At 48.1% G+C, this 18,840-nt stretch overlaps 1 protein-coding gene across 4 annotated transcripts in view; it reads left to right on the plus strand.

Moving 5' to 3' along the window:
* The window catches only part of LOC119374595 (protein enabled), a 121,272-nt gene that overhangs the window by 60,492 nt on the left and 41,940 nt on the right, over nucleotides 1-18,840 (plus strand). The window contains exon 1 of one of the 4 annotated variants that reach the window (XM_049420379.1): nucleotides 3,568-3,693. The exons of 2 other annotated variants lie outside the window; for them this stretch is intronic. In XM_049420379.1, the coding sequence (XP_049276336.1) occupies nucleotides 3,587-3,693 (107 nt within the window). In that variant the 5' untranslated portion in view covers nucleotides 3,568-3,586. Of the gene's footprint in view, nucleotides 1-3,567; nucleotides 3,694-16,990; nucleotides 17,154-18,840 lie in introns of those variants that run through there. One more of the 4 variants, XM_049420382.1, reaches the window with a different exon arrangement.

Consider the following 18,840-nt stretch of genomic DNA (forward strand, 5'->3'; position numbering starts at 1 on the left):
TAGTTAGTCTTTCTTTTTTTAATTTGTAAAGAAGTATTCGCGAGCCGGCCCAATGGTATCGACTTTTCGCCTCGAGACTTTCTTTTCTTTTTTTTTTGCAATCTGGGGGATTTGCGCGCCCATAGTGCAGTTTTGCGCGGGAAACTGAATGGACATATATTTTCTATGTGTAACGACGCTACCTTTTTCTTTCTCTCTCTTTTTTTTTACACACCAGGTTTGGCTGCTGTTAACGTGGGCCACGTTTCTAATACTTCACATATACAACGGTGTACATATGTAAAGTCCGGCTCGTTTCTTTACTTGGATTTCCTCGAAGCGTTTCTCGGGCTTTCGGTCCAGGTATAGCTGCTTATAGCTTTCCGTTTGTCGATAACTGTAGAATACCCCGCTTCCTGCGGGTCGATATTTTGTTGCCGCCTTCGTTTCTAAATTTATGCGCGAGGATATGCGCAGTTACTCGCGCGGAATGATACAGCAAGGGCAACTGCGTGCCGGTGTATATATATATATATATCATGAATTAAAGTGAATGAGAAAATATATAAAAAACACGACGCTGCTGACACACGCAGAATTGAGACAGATTGGGAGAGAAAGGAAAAATAAATCAGTAAATAAATTATGCCGTTTTACGTGTCAAAAGCCCTGTATAATATGCTTATTAGGCAACTCCGTGTATCGGAGGAATCGGGATATTTTTTAATGTGCACATAAGTATGCATGGGCTAGAGACTTTTCTCGCATTCTGTCCTCGCCGGAATGCTGGCTGGAATAGAACCTACAGCTTCAGTTAATTGATTAATTCAATTAATTGATTAATCCGCAGTGGGGGATTCCGGCTTAATTTCTTCCAGCTGGGATTCTTTTACGTGCACCTTTAAGTTCAAGTACACGGTTTGGTTTTCGCCCTCATCGAAATGCGGCCGCCGTGGCCGGCAGTCGAACCCGCGCCCTCGAGCTTCACAGCGCGACACCGTTCGTGTGTGTGTGTGTGTGTGTGTGTGTGTGTGTGTGTGTGTGTGTGTGTGTGTGTGTGTGTGTGTGTTGTGTACACGCCCCCTAAGCACCTTGCCAATGATTTGTCGGCCCCGCGGTGTTTGTTTTTACACTTTTTCTTTGTTTCCCCGTTAGCCGCTGACGCGCAAGTTGGCGCAACGTTGCCTGTGACGTCGTAGAGCGGGCGGTGGCCGTTACGCTTTTAGAAGTACCTGACCGCGCGCGGTCTCTTTTTTGTCTTTTTCTTTCCTTCTTGCGCGTGTACGTGCCAAAAAACTGTGGAATGAACCTTCTGCAAGCATGACCTGCCGAGAAGCGCCCTACCTGGGTACTCTATTTCAGACTTCTCGGCAGAGGATTACTATAGTTGAAACTGCACTTTTATTTTTTTTCTTAACGACTGGTCATTACCGAAAGATTTAAATTTTATCAGTAGCCGCTGTGCTAACTTCGCAGCCATGGCGGTGTATTCCAAGCATTCAGGATGCGGGTTTCGATTCCCGTGGGCACGGCGGCATCATTTTGACGGGCTTGAAATGCGAGAACACCTGTGTGCTTACTTAGGTACGTCTTAACAAACCCCAGGTGGTCAAATTAGCCCGGAGTCCGGCGTTCCTCATGCATAAGCATACCTTGGTTTTGACACGTAAAACCTCAGAACAACAACAACAAAAAGTTCACCAGTGGTCATTCGGACGCCATGCTCCATCGTAAGAAGATGTAGTTAGTATCCTTTGATTCTCTGGCCACGAAGGTCAGTCTTGTCAGGATTAACGTCTCAGACGTGCCTCGCACTGACAGCAGTCACCATAGCAACGGGTCAATTCTAGACGCAAGGTTTAGCAATAAGCCGTCAAACATTTCACGAAATTTAAGCGGGCATGGTATATAGCGCTCGCTTAACGGCAACGCGCCGAAGCATTGCCTCGGTTGCTGTTATTGCTATAGGACTTACATGGACACTGTATGCGCATTTTTGCCGTCGGCGTCGCCGTCATGTTCCTTGTATATAAAGTCCAAATGAATAACATCGCCCCGCGCGTCGTATATATGTTTTATGTTTTAATTATTTTAATTGTAGCCTCATCATTGTCCGCTCTCCTACATCGAGGCTGCAGGGTTTTATTCATGAGCAGGCTTGCATTGCACTTGTGCATGTCTTTTGCTGAAGCAATTGCTTTCAGTTTTCGAAGGGCTCTTGGTGCCAGTGAAATACGCTTGACGCACGTACAACGTTCACAGCCACTTCTTGTGGCGCAGGTGTGGCTCTGACGCCATTCTTCTTCTACAGGATGACACCTTAAAAAAAGGAAAATGCGCGCAACGATGGATGGTTGCTGTTTCTTATGACTCGCTGGGCCAAAGAGCTCGTTCGAAATATATTTGTTGCCTGAAAGTTAAGAAAGATTGAAGAAAAGAAAAAGTACGGAGTAAAGCGCTGAGAAATGCGTGCTCTGGTTAGCGCTAGCGGACGATGCGCGAAAAAAAGGAAAAGCGGCGCCGTCCGTGTCTAGAGCCCTTCGGGGAGTCGTCTAGCTGCTTTGGCACCATTTGTCGTCTGCTGGAGATTTCGCGACCGGAAGAAACGGCGTTGGCACGCGAACCGAACAGACTCGCGCATCGCAATTTTGCGGTTGTGTCTGGCTACACCCCACAAGCATGCGTACGTTCATGTAAACTTCATGACGCTCGTACGTATTCGCCAAAATCTTTTCTTTGTTTTCTGTAAATAAATGTATGTAAGATGTTGGTTCCTGTACGAGGCGCCGGCTACTCCTCTGCTAGTGTTCGCGTACATTCCCGCATTTTATAGTTTCGGAATGCGCTTCTCGTAGCTGTTATTTGAGTTACGAGATCGTGTGCGTGCCGCTACCGATACCACTACAGCCTTGCAGCAATGCATGGACTTACGTTTTGAGAAGAAAACACAAAGGTTCGTTCTCTCAGACTTCAGAAGTCTGTCGAAAGAAAAGAAAGCCCGAGGCCGAACGAAACAAACTGGTCGAGTTTAGCAAACGAGGAGTCAAGGAACGGTGGGGGCCCCCGAGTCCATGGCCGTTCGTTCGGGCAGCAACCGCGTCGTCTGCTCGCTTATTTTGTCGTCTGCTGCAACTTTCGCGAGTTGCGCGAAACCGCTGGGCGTTCACGCAGGCGCGCCTCCTCCCCCTAAACTGACTCCGTTTCGCTCTTTCTTTTTACCATTTTTTATGTTGTTGTTTCTCCCTTTTGCTGCAATTCAATTTAGAACCCTGGACGCACGCTCCATGGGCGGTGGGCGTAAAAAGAAAAAAAAAAGTAAAATGCCAGTTCCGAAAGGGAGTTAGTGAGCGAGTGAGTGAGGGGCGCAGAAATTATCGTCTGCTCTCGACCGTCTGTTTCTTTCTTTTTTTGCTTTTCGCTCATTTTGGTTGTCCCCCTCCCGCTTAACCTCGGACCCTGGTGGCTGGCTTGGCTGGCATAACGGTTGGTGACGCTGAGTTGGATGCGCCAGAGTCCGAACGACGGTGCGTGCGTGTGTGTGTGTGTGCTCGCGTGGCGTGCAAAAAAAATTTCTTGAGTGACGACGAGGACTATAGGCGATCTTATTATGCCGGCGCTGCAAGGGCTGCACCGTCCGCTGCAGCGGACTTGGTCGGTCTACGACAACTGCGCCACCCCGCCGACGCCGTCCGATGTCTATTACGACCCATCGTGGTGAGATTATTACTTAGTTTCTTTTAGTTTTGTCACAACCCCGGCTTCTTTTAATGCGTTCTGCGGGCCGTGAGATCGCCGGAGTTCGTCGTGATAGAATGTCGCAGCCTTCGGTTTGAAGAAATATCTGTGGAAAGTATTGTACAGTAGCTACCTTTGTAGGGAAGGGTATGTAGTCTGCGCTCGGCTGCACAACAAACATCTGCTACGTAAGCAATCATGCACGCTTTGGTGTGTAGCGTCGCATGTATCCGTGAATTCTTCCATCCACCGACGTCATCGATGTTGCCATGTTGTCGGACGGCCTCGACGGTGCAAAATTTGAGCTTTATCTCGATTTGGTAGTCTCAACACACACATTGGAGGCTGCAGGTAGCGCAGAAACATGGCGTTTGTGGAGCATAGCAAGTGGCGAAGGTTCGCCGATGTGCACCTGTATCATGTGATTGATGAACAAGATCATTACTGTGTCGGCGAGGCATAAATGTGCAAGAGAAAATAAACAAACAAAAGACAGTTTGGTTTTTTTTTTGTGCTTCCGATCGCAATCTTACCGGTGTCATTAAAGCGAGCCGTTTCTTTGCCTCTTTCCAAAAGAAGTCAGTTTCATTTGATTTCCGTTGATTTCATTGCGCTCACTTGAAATTAAGAAATGTTAAGACAAATCAGTGAGAACGCAAAGGTAATTTGCCGACGGAGGCGATATGCTAGAGGCCCGTGTACTGTGCGATGTCAGTGCACGTTATTAAAGAACACCGGATGGCCAAAATAAATTTCCGGAGCCCTCCACTGCGGCGTGCCTCATAACCATATCGTGGTTTTGGCACGTTAAACCCCGGATGTTGTTGGAAAGGTAATTTGCGGCAGGAGCAAAGCGAGCCGACATCTTCCGAATTGCCCGACGCGTGCAGTGCTTTTGCCTTCAAGCGATCAAACTTCGTACTAAGCGGACCTAACTATATCTGAAACGCCGATGACCTAGTTTCGTTAATGGCTTCCAATTCGCGCGAGACAGCAGATGAACTATAAACGCGGGCCGCCGCAACTGAAATCTCTGTCGAATGGCGAATACTCGGAGCACGGGTGTTTTGTATGCTATACCGTCGCGCATGTGGCGTGCTTAACTTAAGCACGCTTCACGAAAATGTATGGGGAGAGAGCACTTAGAAAGTTCTGGCATGGCGCAGAGTGAACTTTCGCACGCTAACGAGTACTTAGCGTGTGTACTCAGGAACTTGTATCCGGCGGCATGACGCACGCGCCGAGGCTGAGCCCGTTTTTCTTTCTTTTTTTTTTGAAGATACACGTATTTAAAGGGACATTAAAGAGACAAACTATTTTCCTCATGTTAGTAAATTACCCTTTCACAATTTCCAAATCGAGAAGGCGCTTTGCAAGCGAGAACACGCGCAAAAAGAAAATACCGGTGGCGACGCCGCCTTAAAATTGCACACGATGGTAATTGCGCAGCGAGTGTGTGGTTTAAAGCTTCCCACCCACTACAAAGTGGTCAAACATAATTCTTCGCTAACATTCTTGCCTGTGTCATGAGGGCTAGCTGCCGCAGAACTTAACCGAAAAGCCAACGTAATGTATCCAACAGACAATATAGGACAAGGCAAGCAGAGGGGGACATGAAGTGTTGTGTTTGACTGTAGTGTAGTAATTGTGACGTCCGTGGAAATGAATTTAAGCGGACGAAAAGATCGCCCTTTCCGTCAACGGGATCCGAACCCACAAACTTCGAATTACGCATTACTAATTAACGTAATTACTAACTTCGCATTACAAATTACTGACGAAGAAACGAGCCCCTCGAAAAAAATTCCTTCTCTCGTTGAACCAAAAAGCCAAGTCTTACCTGCCGCGGTGGTCTAGCGGTTGCGGCGCTCGACTGCTGACCCGAAGGTTGTGGGATCGAATCCCGGCCGCATCGGCCGCATTTCGATGGAGGCGAAAATGCCAGAGGCCCGCGTGCTTAGATTTAGGTGCGCGTTAAAGAATACCGGATGGTCAAAATTTCCGGAGGCCTACTACGGCGTTCCTCACTATTTATTTATTTATTTATTTATTTATTTATTTATTTATTTATTTATTTATTTATTTATTTATTTACAGTGCAACCCTCACTTAGGGTTTTAGCAGAGGGGATATACATTTGCTGAATTTACAAATTGGCGAACAAATAGGAATAAATGCAGGGAAGGTAATACGCTTTCAAGAAAAAAAAAAAACGGTCGTTCACAATAAACAGGCACAAGGGCATATCATGAAATCAGCACTACAGTCAAGCTAATCACTACTGGAGGATAATCGTTACAGTGATACAAATAAACGACTTGGTTTCATAATAATAATTGCTAGGACGTAAGACCCCAGCAGTTATTATTATGAAGCCAAGTGACTTACGAGAACAATTAACACACATACGTATGCACAATCTGCGCGTTTTAGAAAGAGAGGAAAGCAGTCTTCACTGCACCAATACACTGAGCTGTTGCGCTCTCACTTACACATGCAGGACGGTCACACTTTTCCGAGAACGCGTTTTTCAGTCGCGATTTTACGGTTATACGCCTGCCTCGTTGCGACCGAGAATACGCAACCTCGCGAAAAGACTCTCGTGGCCCGAGGAATACGCTGTCACGCCACGGAGAATGGGGGTCGTTAATTCGACGACTAACATGCCGCGAACGACCGTATAAGATACGCGGCGTACGATAGGCGCGCTCACGCTTAAAAGGCTCGTCGCAATAAACGAATCGGCAGCAGACCGCGTGTCTGCGCCGAGAGAGAGCCCTGATAAACGACACTGCAGTGCAGGCGTTAATCAAGGTCCACTCGAGGTCAGGTAAAGGCTCCTTTAGGGTGGGGCTATAAAACGCCGTTACACAGCCTCTACTTGTCGACCCGCGAGTCGGTGAAAGGAGATTGGACAGGGAATTTTGGTATACAGAGGGTGCAGGTGCGAATGAGTTTGGACGATATCTAATAAAAACGTGCATAAAGAGATAAAGGCTTTCAATTTTAAAATCTAATTAGTAAGACAAAGCGGCTTAATTAAGGTGAAACTTTATCTAGTCTAGAGATTGCGTGTGCTTTGCGTTCTGTGCTGCTTGCATGCAGGTAGATGCGTGCTTGTAATATTGATTTTGTTCGCATTTCTGTTTTCAAGCGTGTATAGGTTTTTCATTATGCTCAATTAACGTTTTGCGTTCTCTATAGTTTACACGTTATATGGGCTCAATGTCGGTGTAATGCATAAAGTCCCGTGTGCTTAAATTTAGTTGCATATCAAGAACGCCAGGTAGTCAAAATTAATCTGGACTACTCCATTACAGCGTGCCTTATAATCAGATCGTGCTTTTCTCTTTTATTTCTTTTGCAGAATTCAGTTTTTTTATGTGTTATAGGTCTGCACTGCGGCGTTATGGGCCTCGAAATTCATAACATGGCTGAACGATTTTTTGTACTATATGAATGAATGAAAGCCGCTTGCTCAGATTCTTAACTGAAGGAATGAATGATTGATTGAATGGCGACCACAAGCACGAAGAGTTAACACACATTTATCATGTCATCGTTCCGATGGTGTCGATGACCAGTCATCGCAGTGACAGTTGACAGTGTTCGCTTCATATAGAATACGTTTATTTAAGGAAACTTAACGCTCGTAAGCGGCCCCGCCATAAAAGTGATTCGAACCCGGGGCCCGCTGCCGAAATACCGCTTCCGGATTGCACGCGCGCCCAGGAGAGCAAGGAATAGCACGTACTACGCACCTCCTCTGTGGGTGACGCATTCTATAGCTGCTCGCTCCATGCGGGGAGCTGTTTTGGTCACCGGAGGTGCGCCACGAGGAAGCGTTCGTCGAGGGGGGTATATGAGGTAGGTGTGTGTGTGTGTGTGTGTGTGTGTGTGTGTGTGTGTGTGTGTGTGTGTGTGTGTGTGTGTGTGTGTGTGTGTGTGTGTGTGTGTGTGTGTGTGTGTGTGTGTGTGTGTGTGTGTGTGTGTGTGTGTGTGTGTGTGTGTGTGTGTTGCTGACGCCGCTCGCGAACTAGCTCGCGTGGCGCAATACAGCTTGTTCTATCTGTGTTTTCTTTCATTCTTTTCGGCGCATGTCAGGCTCCGTTTTTCGTGCAGCGTCAGCGAGGTATTTAGCTTACAACGACTGGTCACTGTGCGTTTCTGAGAAGCTCCGCGCGCATGCGCCGACTTAGGGTATGCCTGTGGTGGTGTCGAACGCGGAATTGCTCGCGTGGCGTGAAACTCCCCTTCGCCTCACGTGTTTTGTTTCTTTATTTAGGGGATTGCGTCACTTCCTTCTTCATTCTGTTTTTTTTTTTTGCGTTTGGTTTTGGTCTGTCCTCGTCACTCGCTTCTTTCACTATGACAGCGCGTTTGTTCCTCCAGCTACTTCTCATCGTTCCTTTCGACGCGCATGTACTAAGAACCGTTGTACATCTGAGTTTATAGTGCACAAGAACTTGCAGAAAATATCGAAGCTTTCGGCACACCATGTCGTATGGCCGTGCACGTACTCTGATAGTTGGGCTCGGGCATGCCGAAAACAGCAGCCGAGTCACGTCGAGGACGATGTTGGAGTAAGTGTAGTCCTCGAGAATGAGGATAAACACATTTATTTACGTAGCTGCAGATGGGATCGTTGCGGCACCTGGCGGAGCAGGTGTCAACCAAGCGCTTCTGTCAACGTGTCCTCCGTGATCCGCTTTTACAGTGTGACGCAACATAATTTAACCTAAGCAGTATACGGGGACACACGAATGCCGACGCGTGAGCTCCACTACTAGACAGCTAAGGATTAAAGTCGCCTCCGTATTCTTTTTAAATTTTTTAGTTTTATTATTTATATCTTTTTTTTATGCGCAAGCCCGGCGCCGGCTCTTAAAATTAATGGTGACAGCGATGGGATATTTTCCAAAGTCGTAATTTTAATGAGATCAGTCCTCTCGTCTAATACGCCACACCTGTAACACATGCTCGCGTGTTTCGTCGCAGCTGTAATAACGTGAAAAGCCGTTATCGAGCCACTAAAGAAAACAATTTGACTCGGGCGACTGGATACTACATAGTCGGGTTTGTTGGAATACTCATAACAGTGAGCCTTTGTAATAAAGGTTCTGCGAGGGAAAGGTAATTTAACCGAACAATGCGGCGCGACGCACCGGCGTATATATGGGAGGAGAAAAATAATATATAGACGTGCAGACGCGTTATCATATGATAGCTTATATAGCTATACGGAGCTTTCTTGTGCAGAAAAAATGGAAGAGAGCTAGCTCATTGTGCCATGCACACGCGAAAGCGCGGCTACGGCGGTCGCCGCATTTTCATCAACCGCCCACCGGCGAGTAAACAGACCTCGCTGCGTTTTGTGCCCGTTTCATCAGCGACCAACGCTCTCTATCGTGTGCATGAGACTTCGCGGCGAGCTATGCATTCAGTAGAAAGCAAATGTTTTCGCCACCACTATGCATTCAATCTTCAGTTCAAATGAAAGTGGTACGTCTCTCCTTTCTTCTTTCTTTCTTTCTTTCTACGAGCCATCTCGTCCTCGACTTTTGCAGAGAGCTTTCAGCAGAAAGTATAAGGATCGTTAAGTTAGAAAAATTACGGGAATGATATCAATAGACATAGAGAACACACGCTGGGCATTAAGGGAACCGTATACCACTGTTTCTGAAGCACCCAGTTTTCTTAATAATAATTGGTTGGGCTTTTACGTCCCAAAACCACGATGATGAACATGAGGGACGCCGTAGTGGAGGCGACCGCCTGGGGTTCGGGCACCTAAATCGAAGCACACGGGCTTCTATAGCATTTCCGCCTCCATCGAAATGTGGCCGCCGCGGCCGGGATTCGACCCCGCGACCTTCGATTCACCAGTCGTTCACCGTAACCACAGACCAGCGCGGCTTGGGGGCCCCCAGTTTACTTCTCGAATAAGAAGCCGGGCATTAAAAGAAAAAAAAGTCCTATTCGCGCCTCGTTGGCAGCCGCCCACGAGAAGGCGCGCTGGTCTTGCGGTCTGCGAGTCTGTGCCGTCTTCATTTGGCGTTGACTCCATCTGCAAAAGTTGTCATCGTCGAAGAGAATAGGGGCCCTCCGCTCTTCTTGCGTCACCATCCTGGCGACTCTGCGACGAGTGGTGAGGAGGGAAGCCAGTGAAAAAGAAAGTGCATCGAGAGAGCGACGCGGTAACGCGGTGCCGATGACACTGGACAGCACGACTCCGTGGAGAGAGTGAGGACGAGAGAGGGGAGAGAAAAGCTAACGATGCGTGGAGGCGGAGTGTGTAGCATGAGATGGTATAGATACGGCGGGGCGTGGTGGGAGAGAGTGAAAAATGAGACTATCATGGGGTAAGAGGGGCGTATATAGCTAGCCATCCCTCCGTACTTTTATCTCTCCTCTAGTTCGGTGCAGCGCCTTCTTACCGAAGTCTCGACTTCTACGCTTGAGAAGAGCCCGCGGAGTGCACACAATAAGCTGCGTCTACGCGGTCTTCGCGCGGTGTTTTTTGTCATTGTTGTCATTACTATCGCATCGGACGTTATAATTCAGTCATTCGCACAACTCGGTAACTTGATTTCGTATACGCTTCCGATTACGATAAAAGTTTTATGCTGCCAATATGTAAGGGTCTCGAAGCACCCAGTCAAGCTGCCTAGTACTGATTTTAGCCCCGAAGGCCATGGATATTTTTTTTCCCTGGTGTAATAGGCTTTCACTGATCGATTGACTTATGGATGGATGGCTTTCTCGCTTTTGTTTCGTGTACGCTCCCGCTCTCAGCTGTCGTAAGTGGCCGCGATAGCGGCGGCCAAGGTAGAGCTACGATTTGGGCCACCTTTTAGATAATGTGTTACTTGAAGAGTAATCTAACGATTGCAGTGAGTTTTAGGGGATTTCATAAAGTACCGATTTGCATCCACATTCCATTGGACGGCGACTCGACGACACTGCTATAGGCATTGTGAAAGCGCGCAAAGCATCCCAACCGTCCCAACGCACTGGCTTGCGCGAAAAATGTAATTCTTAAAGGGACACTAAAGTGAAACAATGAATGAATTTCGAGTGATGAATAACACTCTGGAAACTCTACTGTTAATTTCACCGCTATAGGTTTACTAATAGAAGGGAAAGTCAAGCTCAATGTTTCATTTTTAAATCTCTCGCCGAAATCTCCGCACGTGCACGGCGTCATGGATTTCAAACAGCTTTTTTTTTCGTATTTTGGCGACATTGGTTCAACGAAATATACTGAAACTTGGTATGCTACATCTTTGGCGCCCGTAGAGGATAATGTACTATACTCACCGCGGTTAGGAATTACGCAGGCCCTAGTGGACGCCGTCAAAATCTATGACGTTACGGCGATTGGTGCTAGAAATTCAAGGTGGCGTCGCCACCAGGATTTTGTTACAGCGAAAGCTGTTATGAGATCATTTCACCGGCCGTTTTTGGTGCCGTAGTTGTCCGCCGACGCCGCCGCCGGTGTCCGTAACCAGTATCGCTCGAAATAAGAAAAAAAATAAATTAGAAAAAAATTCCAGGATGGAACAAAGTTCGAACCTGGGCCCTCTGCGTGGGAGCCCAGTATTCAACCTCTGAGCCATGCCGGTGCTTGAAACTGCTTTGCAAAAAGGTCCTATACAGGCTTCATGTCGGGAAGGAACCACATTAGCATATGCAATATAGCGTGGTAAAAGAGTAGACTAAGCACCAAGCGTCGCACAACGCGAATTCTGTAACCAGGCGTCACACAATGCGAATTGCGCAACGAGTAGGTTGTTCATGCTTCCAACCCATTACAAAGGACTCTGCCATAATTCTTCATCGTCATCAGGCACAGCATCAACAAAGTGCGCATAATGCCTTGCATGCGTTTAGCAGGTACCAACGCTCTCCGTAGAATGACGAAAAATGGCGCAGTGCCTACTGCCCTACTTCTCAAAAATTACAATGATTTATAGCGTAGTGGGTTCCTCGCAAGTGCACTTCTGTTGGTTGCCAAGGAAGCCCATAAGGCTCCCATGATCCATTTCTTCAGGGTCTCAATAAAGTCAATTCTCTCTCTCTCTCGCTCTACGTTTCTCCGGTTAAAGTGTGTTATAAAGCGTGGTGGGACAGTTAAATAACGACCGGGCGTCATACAATATGCATTACGTAACTAGTGGGTCGTTTAAAGCTTCCAACCCATTACAAAGGGCGCAACCATAATTATTCATCGTCATCAACCGCCGCATCAACAAACTGCACATAATCGCTTACATATGGTACCTCGCTTCTCCACAGAACAACGAATAATGTCGTGCTGGGTGCTTCCCAACTTCCCAAAAATTACGCTTTGCGGCGTAGTGGGTACGTGCTAGTGTACTTGTATTAGTAGCCACAGGAGAGTTTATAACGGGCTCTAGAAATGCCGCTCTTCCAGCTTTCGCTGTGACTGTGCTGCGCTTTCCGCGCAGGCCTGGCGTTTTTCTGCATGTGTTCTTCCTTACCAAGTGTCTTCTCGCGGCAAGCGAGGTGATATTGGTATTGTGAAAGAGTAATTTACAAATACGAGACAGTTCATGTCAGCGTTGCGAAAAACGCGCTTGCATTTGCACGTGGGACATTCTGTTCTGTCATGTGTGAGGGATGCGCTGTAATAATATCTGGGGGTTTTATGTGCCAAAGATCACGATATGATTACGAGGGACGCCGTAGTGGAGGGCTCCGGAAATTTCGACTACCTGGGGTTCTTCAACGTGCACTCACATCGCACAGTACACGGTCCTCTAGCATTTCGCCTCCATCGAAGTGCGACCACCGCGGCCGGGATCGAACCCGCGACCTGCGGGTCAGCAGTCGAGCACCGTAACCGCTACACCACCGCGGTGGAGAGGGGATGCGCTCTGTTTGGCCCCGTGCTGGATCGGGTGGCTTGAACTTCTGAATGCCGGCCGGCGTTTGTTTGTCTGAATTTTGGTAATTTATTACACTTACTCTGTGGAATAATGTATTTTTGCGCCAGTGTATGTGATCCTAATATAAAAAGAAGTTGTCTATCACTCTTAAAAAAAAAAAAAAAAGATCGGCATATTCAAGAACCAAATACTAACCTTTTACTTGTCACAAAAAGCACTAATCTCTTCGTAAGTCAAGGTAGTAAAATGAAGATTAGTGAACTTGACTACCTGGTTAGTAAGTGACTAGTACTAACCCGAATCTTCAGCTCGTTACCAAATTGTTAGTAACCGCACTAGCAACTTAGTAACCGTGCTAACTCTAGTGGACTACAATTACCCAAAGTTTTTGCCTATTTTTTTTTTACGTGCGTGTGCATTGCCATATCAAGTTGATTTATTACAAAAAGCAAATGATGAAATAAAAAACACGAAATGGCACGCGGTATTGCCCTCTTACAATAACAATTAATGACCGCTAATTACTTCAAGTAATTCGTGGTTATTAATTAGTGTAAGACTGCGTAATTCGTGTAATTTATGTGTCAAATGAATGGTCAGGCCCTCATGAGCCTAGAAAATGTACTGGTAAGCGTCAGTGTGTCCCGAAAAATTAATAACATGTTTTTCCAAACCGAGTTTCGGTTACTACTGTACCCTGACGTCACGACACGGTATGCGCTTCTGGTCACGTGCGCGCACAAGTTATCGTGACGTTGGTGACACACAGGCGGCCATTTTGTGTTGTTTCGGTACCTGACATCGCAGCTAGCCATACTGGCGCGTAAAGTAACCAGAATTGATTAGCCTGACGTCACGCTAGTGTCGATGTGAGTAGGCGCGCCATGCGAAAATTGATTTCGACGTGAAAATACAATGTCTTATCGGCATTTCCAGAGCTTCACATTTGCTCAGAGCAGTCTCTGCGTACAGGATATTTGTATGGCGTCAGCTGTGAGAATTGGTGTCAATACCCTACCCCTTTAAGGCGTTCCTCCACCGTTCTGCACGGAATTGTAGGAGTCTGTACGTCCAGAAGGCGGAGACCGCTGGACGAGAGAGGTCGTGCATCTGACCACCGCCACCACCACAACAACGGCGCATCGTATAGTCGTCGTCTTCGTCGAATCCATCCACCAGAGCGTGGAGAGAAAGAAAGCGACGCCGTGTCGGAGGCAGGGGACGCTCTCAGACGAAACGCGACCGGCGCCGCCTGAGCAAAGTCTCTCTCTCTCGATGCCCGCACAATCGTCGCCCAAAACATACGCGCGTATGTGTGTGTACTGCCCGTATCCGAAACCCGGCTGCCCCGAGAAAAGAGGAGGTTTGAGAAAGGGCGATGCTTGGTGATCAGCCAGCAGGCCTGGCTTGCTTGTTTTTCTTTTGAGATGACCGCTCTGTTGTTGTGCTTGCCGTTCGCCCCGCTGGTGGTGGTGTCGCTCTGCTTGCATGGTCAGCCAGCCATCTGCCGCGACGGTTGAGATAGGAAAGGAAGGGGGGGGGGGGTGGATAGCGAAACCTTCCCTCACTGAAAAGCCTGCTTCCCCGCCCCCTTTCCTTCCTTCTTTCTTTCTTTCTTTCTTTCTTTCTTTCTTTCTTTCTTTCTTTCTTTCTTTCTTTCTTTCTTTCTTTCTTTCCATTTTGTTCTATCTTTCGTTCCAACCCACCTGCGGTGGTCATGCGTGGCCAGCGCCGCTCGCTGTGTCAAGGGCGAGCGCGTCGGCTCGGATTGCTTCTTTATCATTTTTTATTTCGTTATCGTTCCACCATGAACCGTGTGGCAGTGTTTGGCTTTGCTTGCTTTCGCTGATGGCGGCGTGACCGCTTCGGCCCCTCCCCCGTCCCGTACCCCCTCTCGTCTTCCTCTTCTGCATCTCACCTGCTCCGGTTGAGACCGTTCCAGCCTCCTCCTTGTCGGTTTTCGCCTCCGCTCGACTTCTCTCTCTTCTATTCCTTCATTCCCTTTCCCTCTTCCCCCCCTCACCTCACCTCCGCGAGACAGACAGTTACGGCGGTGTGCTTTATCTTCAATTTTCATGGTCACTTAATAAGCAGTTGTAAGCGTGGCTGGACCCTTCCCTTCTCCCCCACCTTTCCTCCTCGCACAGTATTCCCACCCTTTCCCTCGCGCGCCTTTTGTCTCGGCGACCAAGCAACAAGCAACAGATTGTCTCGTAGAAAGAGGGGAGGAGCTACAGCTGTGTAATGTCTTTTTGTTCGTGTTTTGCGCATGCGCGGAGACGTATTATAGCGCCGTAATGGCGGTGTCGGATGGACGCGGCTGTCAAGAAGCGTGTCGGCAGAGGGTCAGTTTTCTTGCTTTGCGATCGAGGTCGCGTGTAAGTGGGGTAGTAGTTACGTCACGTTTCGGCCGGTAATTTTGAAAGGCACCCGCTCGCAGCGGACGGGTCTTTGTGAACGAAAGGACGATGGACTTCTTTGACGGTGTTACGCGTCGTGGTGAAATTTGAGACGACGGAGGCCATGCTTTTGCCGGCATTTCACACATCGTCGGCTGGCCACTGTAGTGACGCTTTTCGAGACATTGCTGTTTTCCGTCACTGGCCCGTGACCGGCCTTTTGTAATGCGAAGCATATATCCTCAGGCTCCACTTCACGAGCAAATCGGCCCATCTGTCCGTAACGTAACGCCTATCCGATCGCTCGATCTAACGAAACCCGATTTTACGAAGTTCCCGCTATAGCGAAGAAATTGTCATTCCCCGGTGGGTATCCATATGGTTCACTGTTGTCCTCACCCTAAGCTAACTCGGCTACAAACCCGATTTAACGAAGTCATTTCTGTAATCAGTAAGTAAAAATGTGGCGATTTCTTTTCAAATTTTGAAGTAGGCGGGCCCTTCTTTGGGCGTGCACTCTAATGCTGTTGAGTTAAAGCGTGCAGCTGCCCTAGTCACGATCGTAGTTTTACTTTGACGAGGCTTCACGCCAAAGTAAAACACGCACGCCTCGCCCATGCACGAAACAGCGGGCTTCAAGAGTCGGTAGCGCTCGTACCAGATGGCGCTAGGGGCGGCAGTGTTTTATGGTCCCTGTAAATTCTCCCACAGAAGCACTACATATACGGCGGTCGCTTTCGTTATGTCATGGAGAGTTTTAGCAAGTTACGGAAATACGGTACGCAAATACGGTAAGGCAGTGCGGTAGCGTTCCTCCTTTCCCGCTGGTTGCACTTTTGCCGCTCCCCGTTCCAGTGACAATGCGTACCCCATACGGCAGGTGTCTCGTTAACAATGCGTGGGCTGACAGGCAACAATAAGCCGTGACAACCCCACAGTAAATTTTGGAAAAGCTTTTGTGGTGTTGGGGTGCCTTCACCGGCAAAAGGTCGACGACCTGGAAAGGAGGAGCGGTACCGTCATACGGTAGCGTATTTGCGTACCGTATTTCCGTAACTAGCTAAAACTCCCTAATGTGAAAGACGGCACTGATGGTCTCCTCGTATAACTTCCGTGCTTGTCGGCCTATAGTCACGGCTGTTGCCTCCATATGTCGGCAGGCTGTCATAGCAATTGACGTGACCTGCTTCGACCTGGTCTGTATCGCCCCGCCCGGACAGGGGAGACCCATGGCAATGTCCGGGCCGCCCTCGCGGACATTTAAACGCGTAGGCGTGGGCTGGTATCAATTAAAATTCCGTGGCAGCTCCTGGGTGTCGCAGCAATACAATTTGAGATTCCCAAGGACCGAAAAATAATTTTCCTGATTTCACGAAATAATTCGAGCGTCCTCATCATTTCGTTAGATAGAGTTGCAGCTATATATGATTTCGATGCATACAATGGCACATACACACAAAGGCCTGGACTAGTGGCGTATTCCCAGTGACCAAAGTGAGCGGGAACGGATAACACAGCAAATTACAGGCAGTAAAGTACGTAAAATGTAAACGAGGAAAAGAATATGCGCAGGATTGCTTCAATAATCCTCACATATAACTATATATATATAGGTATTAACAAAGGTCTTCGTCCTTCACCTTCTAGTCTACACCACCGCAACGCGCGTCAAGCGCTACCGCGTGGCGGCGCCACTGGCGTTGCCTCCCCCGCGGACGTACAGTTTCAAGATGGCGTCCTCGCCAAAATTCGGGGGTGTGCCGCGGTGCTGCTGCGGCCGTGGTCGCTCCGCGGGTTACCGGTGACTCCCTTTCGCCGGGTTGTACGGCACTTCCCGGTGTTTAAAAATTACTCGACTCCGGCACACACCTGGCGGCCGAGAGTATACGCCGTGGCCCGCTGCTGAAGAGCGTCACCACGGTTCGCCCGTTTGTCGAAACCTGATGAGTGCAGACTCCAAAAATTTGTCGTGGGTGTCCCGGCGTACCGCGCTCGACGGGTTGAGCTCTTGTCGTGTGGGACACAGCGGGGTGTCGCCGTACACCCCCACTCGGAGCTAAAGGGGAGTCATGCCGTCCTCTTTCGACAAGTTCCTGCAAGGAAGAGTCAAGTCGCTCATCTCCAGCTAGTAAGTGGGCCGCCGCCGCTATAGCTGGTGTAAATGACATAACCGTATACACTGAGCAGGTGTAAATTTACTTTCTTAGGGAAGGTGGTGATAGCTACACGCAGGTGTTGTACACCCAGAAGGGTGTACGTGTGACGCGTCTTTCCTTTTCACTTGCGATATAAATTAAAGCTCCGTGTTTTCGGATAAATCCGCAAACAAAAAGAACCGGTAAACACTCGCCGGTAAAGTTTTGACGAATCGGATTTGTCCGATAAACTCCGATTTTAATGGCTAATATGTCCTTGTTCCGTTATTTGTCGAACGGGCGTGTCCTAAGCGGTCGTTGATACAACAGCCGTTTGGCCGATATAAACTTTACCTTACGTCAACAGTATCTCGTAGACCGCACCCATGGCACATTTAACAACGGCTTATCGCGCTGGACGAGAGACGTCAACGTATGTAGGGCCTTTGGGAGCGCGAGACATCTTAATATATATACGTTCCCCCGGCTGCACTGGGGCGCGCCAGACGACATCGAATATACGGACCTCGTAAAGTATGCTTGCGTCTGTTACAAGTTTAAGGTTGTAATACGCACAAAAACGTAGGTGTTTGTATTCAAGTATATGGGCCTGTGTGTGTGTATATATGTTTGTGCGTTCAAGCCCCCCCCCCCCCCCCAGACAACTGAAATACGCTCTTCGTGTGTTCTGATCTTCTCGGGTTCAGATATCATTTCATCTGAGATAGTGGACTATTGAGAATAATGAAAAATTAGTCTTAATTTCGGATAATCGGTCATTTGCGAAAATAATAAACTCCGATAAACGCCGAATTTCTGCCAAAAAAAAAAAAACTCCGAAAAACACCCTCCGAATTTCAGTAAGAATAAACTACGAGAACACGGAGCCCTATATATATATATATAATGCTCACAGTGGGTGTTAAGTGAGTGTGAACTACTCTCTGTTGACTCTTGTGCGGGTGTTAAGTCCGCATGTGTCTACACCCATAAAGGTGTACGTGTGACACGCTTTCCTTCTTCAATTTTGGTGATGTTCAGACGTAATAAGCGGGTGTAAACTGTATTTTGTCGGAGCTGGCTTTGTTGAGCTTACGTAACGTCTTCGCGTTCTACACCCATGCAGAAAGGTGTTTCGCGTGTTCTGCTTTTAATTCATAACTGCATATATACATTGAGCGGGTGTAAACTGGCTTTTAGGACCCTGTCGTAAGGGGTCCCACTACGGAAACTTACCGGCACTTTTAAACACGTGTGATACACTTTCAACCTGCACCGGCACTTCGACGCAACAGGCCTTGCTTTCCTCCCTAATACCAGTGCTATTGGCAACCGCAACCGCCACCTGATCGTCGTGCGCTCATCCTATTCCATTATCGGGACAATTACATGGTTCTATTCTAACTACATGGTATGATTGAGCCATATTCCTCACAGACGGGGACGGGGTGTAACGAAGGGTGAAAACTTCGTGTCAGCTCCCTAACATAAATCGGCGCTCCCCACTTTCCTCGTCTGATGCTATATTGACGTCGTGACGTCATGACGTCATTTGGTGACTGCGCTCGATTCAGTTTGGTGCCCGATACGCTGCCTGCGCACATTGCGCGCGCGTGTCACTCCGGCGGAATAGTACCAGCAAGGTCCCCACCGCCCTAACACTTCTATTACAGTATAACA

Source organism: Rhipicephalus sanguineus, chromosome 11 (assembly GCF_013339695.2).
Source record: "Rhipicephalus sanguineus isolate Rsan-2018 chromosome 11, BIME_Rsan_1.4, whole genome shotgun sequence".
Taxonomy (NCBI): domain Eukaryota; kingdom Metazoa; phylum Arthropoda; class Arachnida; order Ixodida; family Ixodidae; genus Rhipicephalus; species Rhipicephalus sanguineus.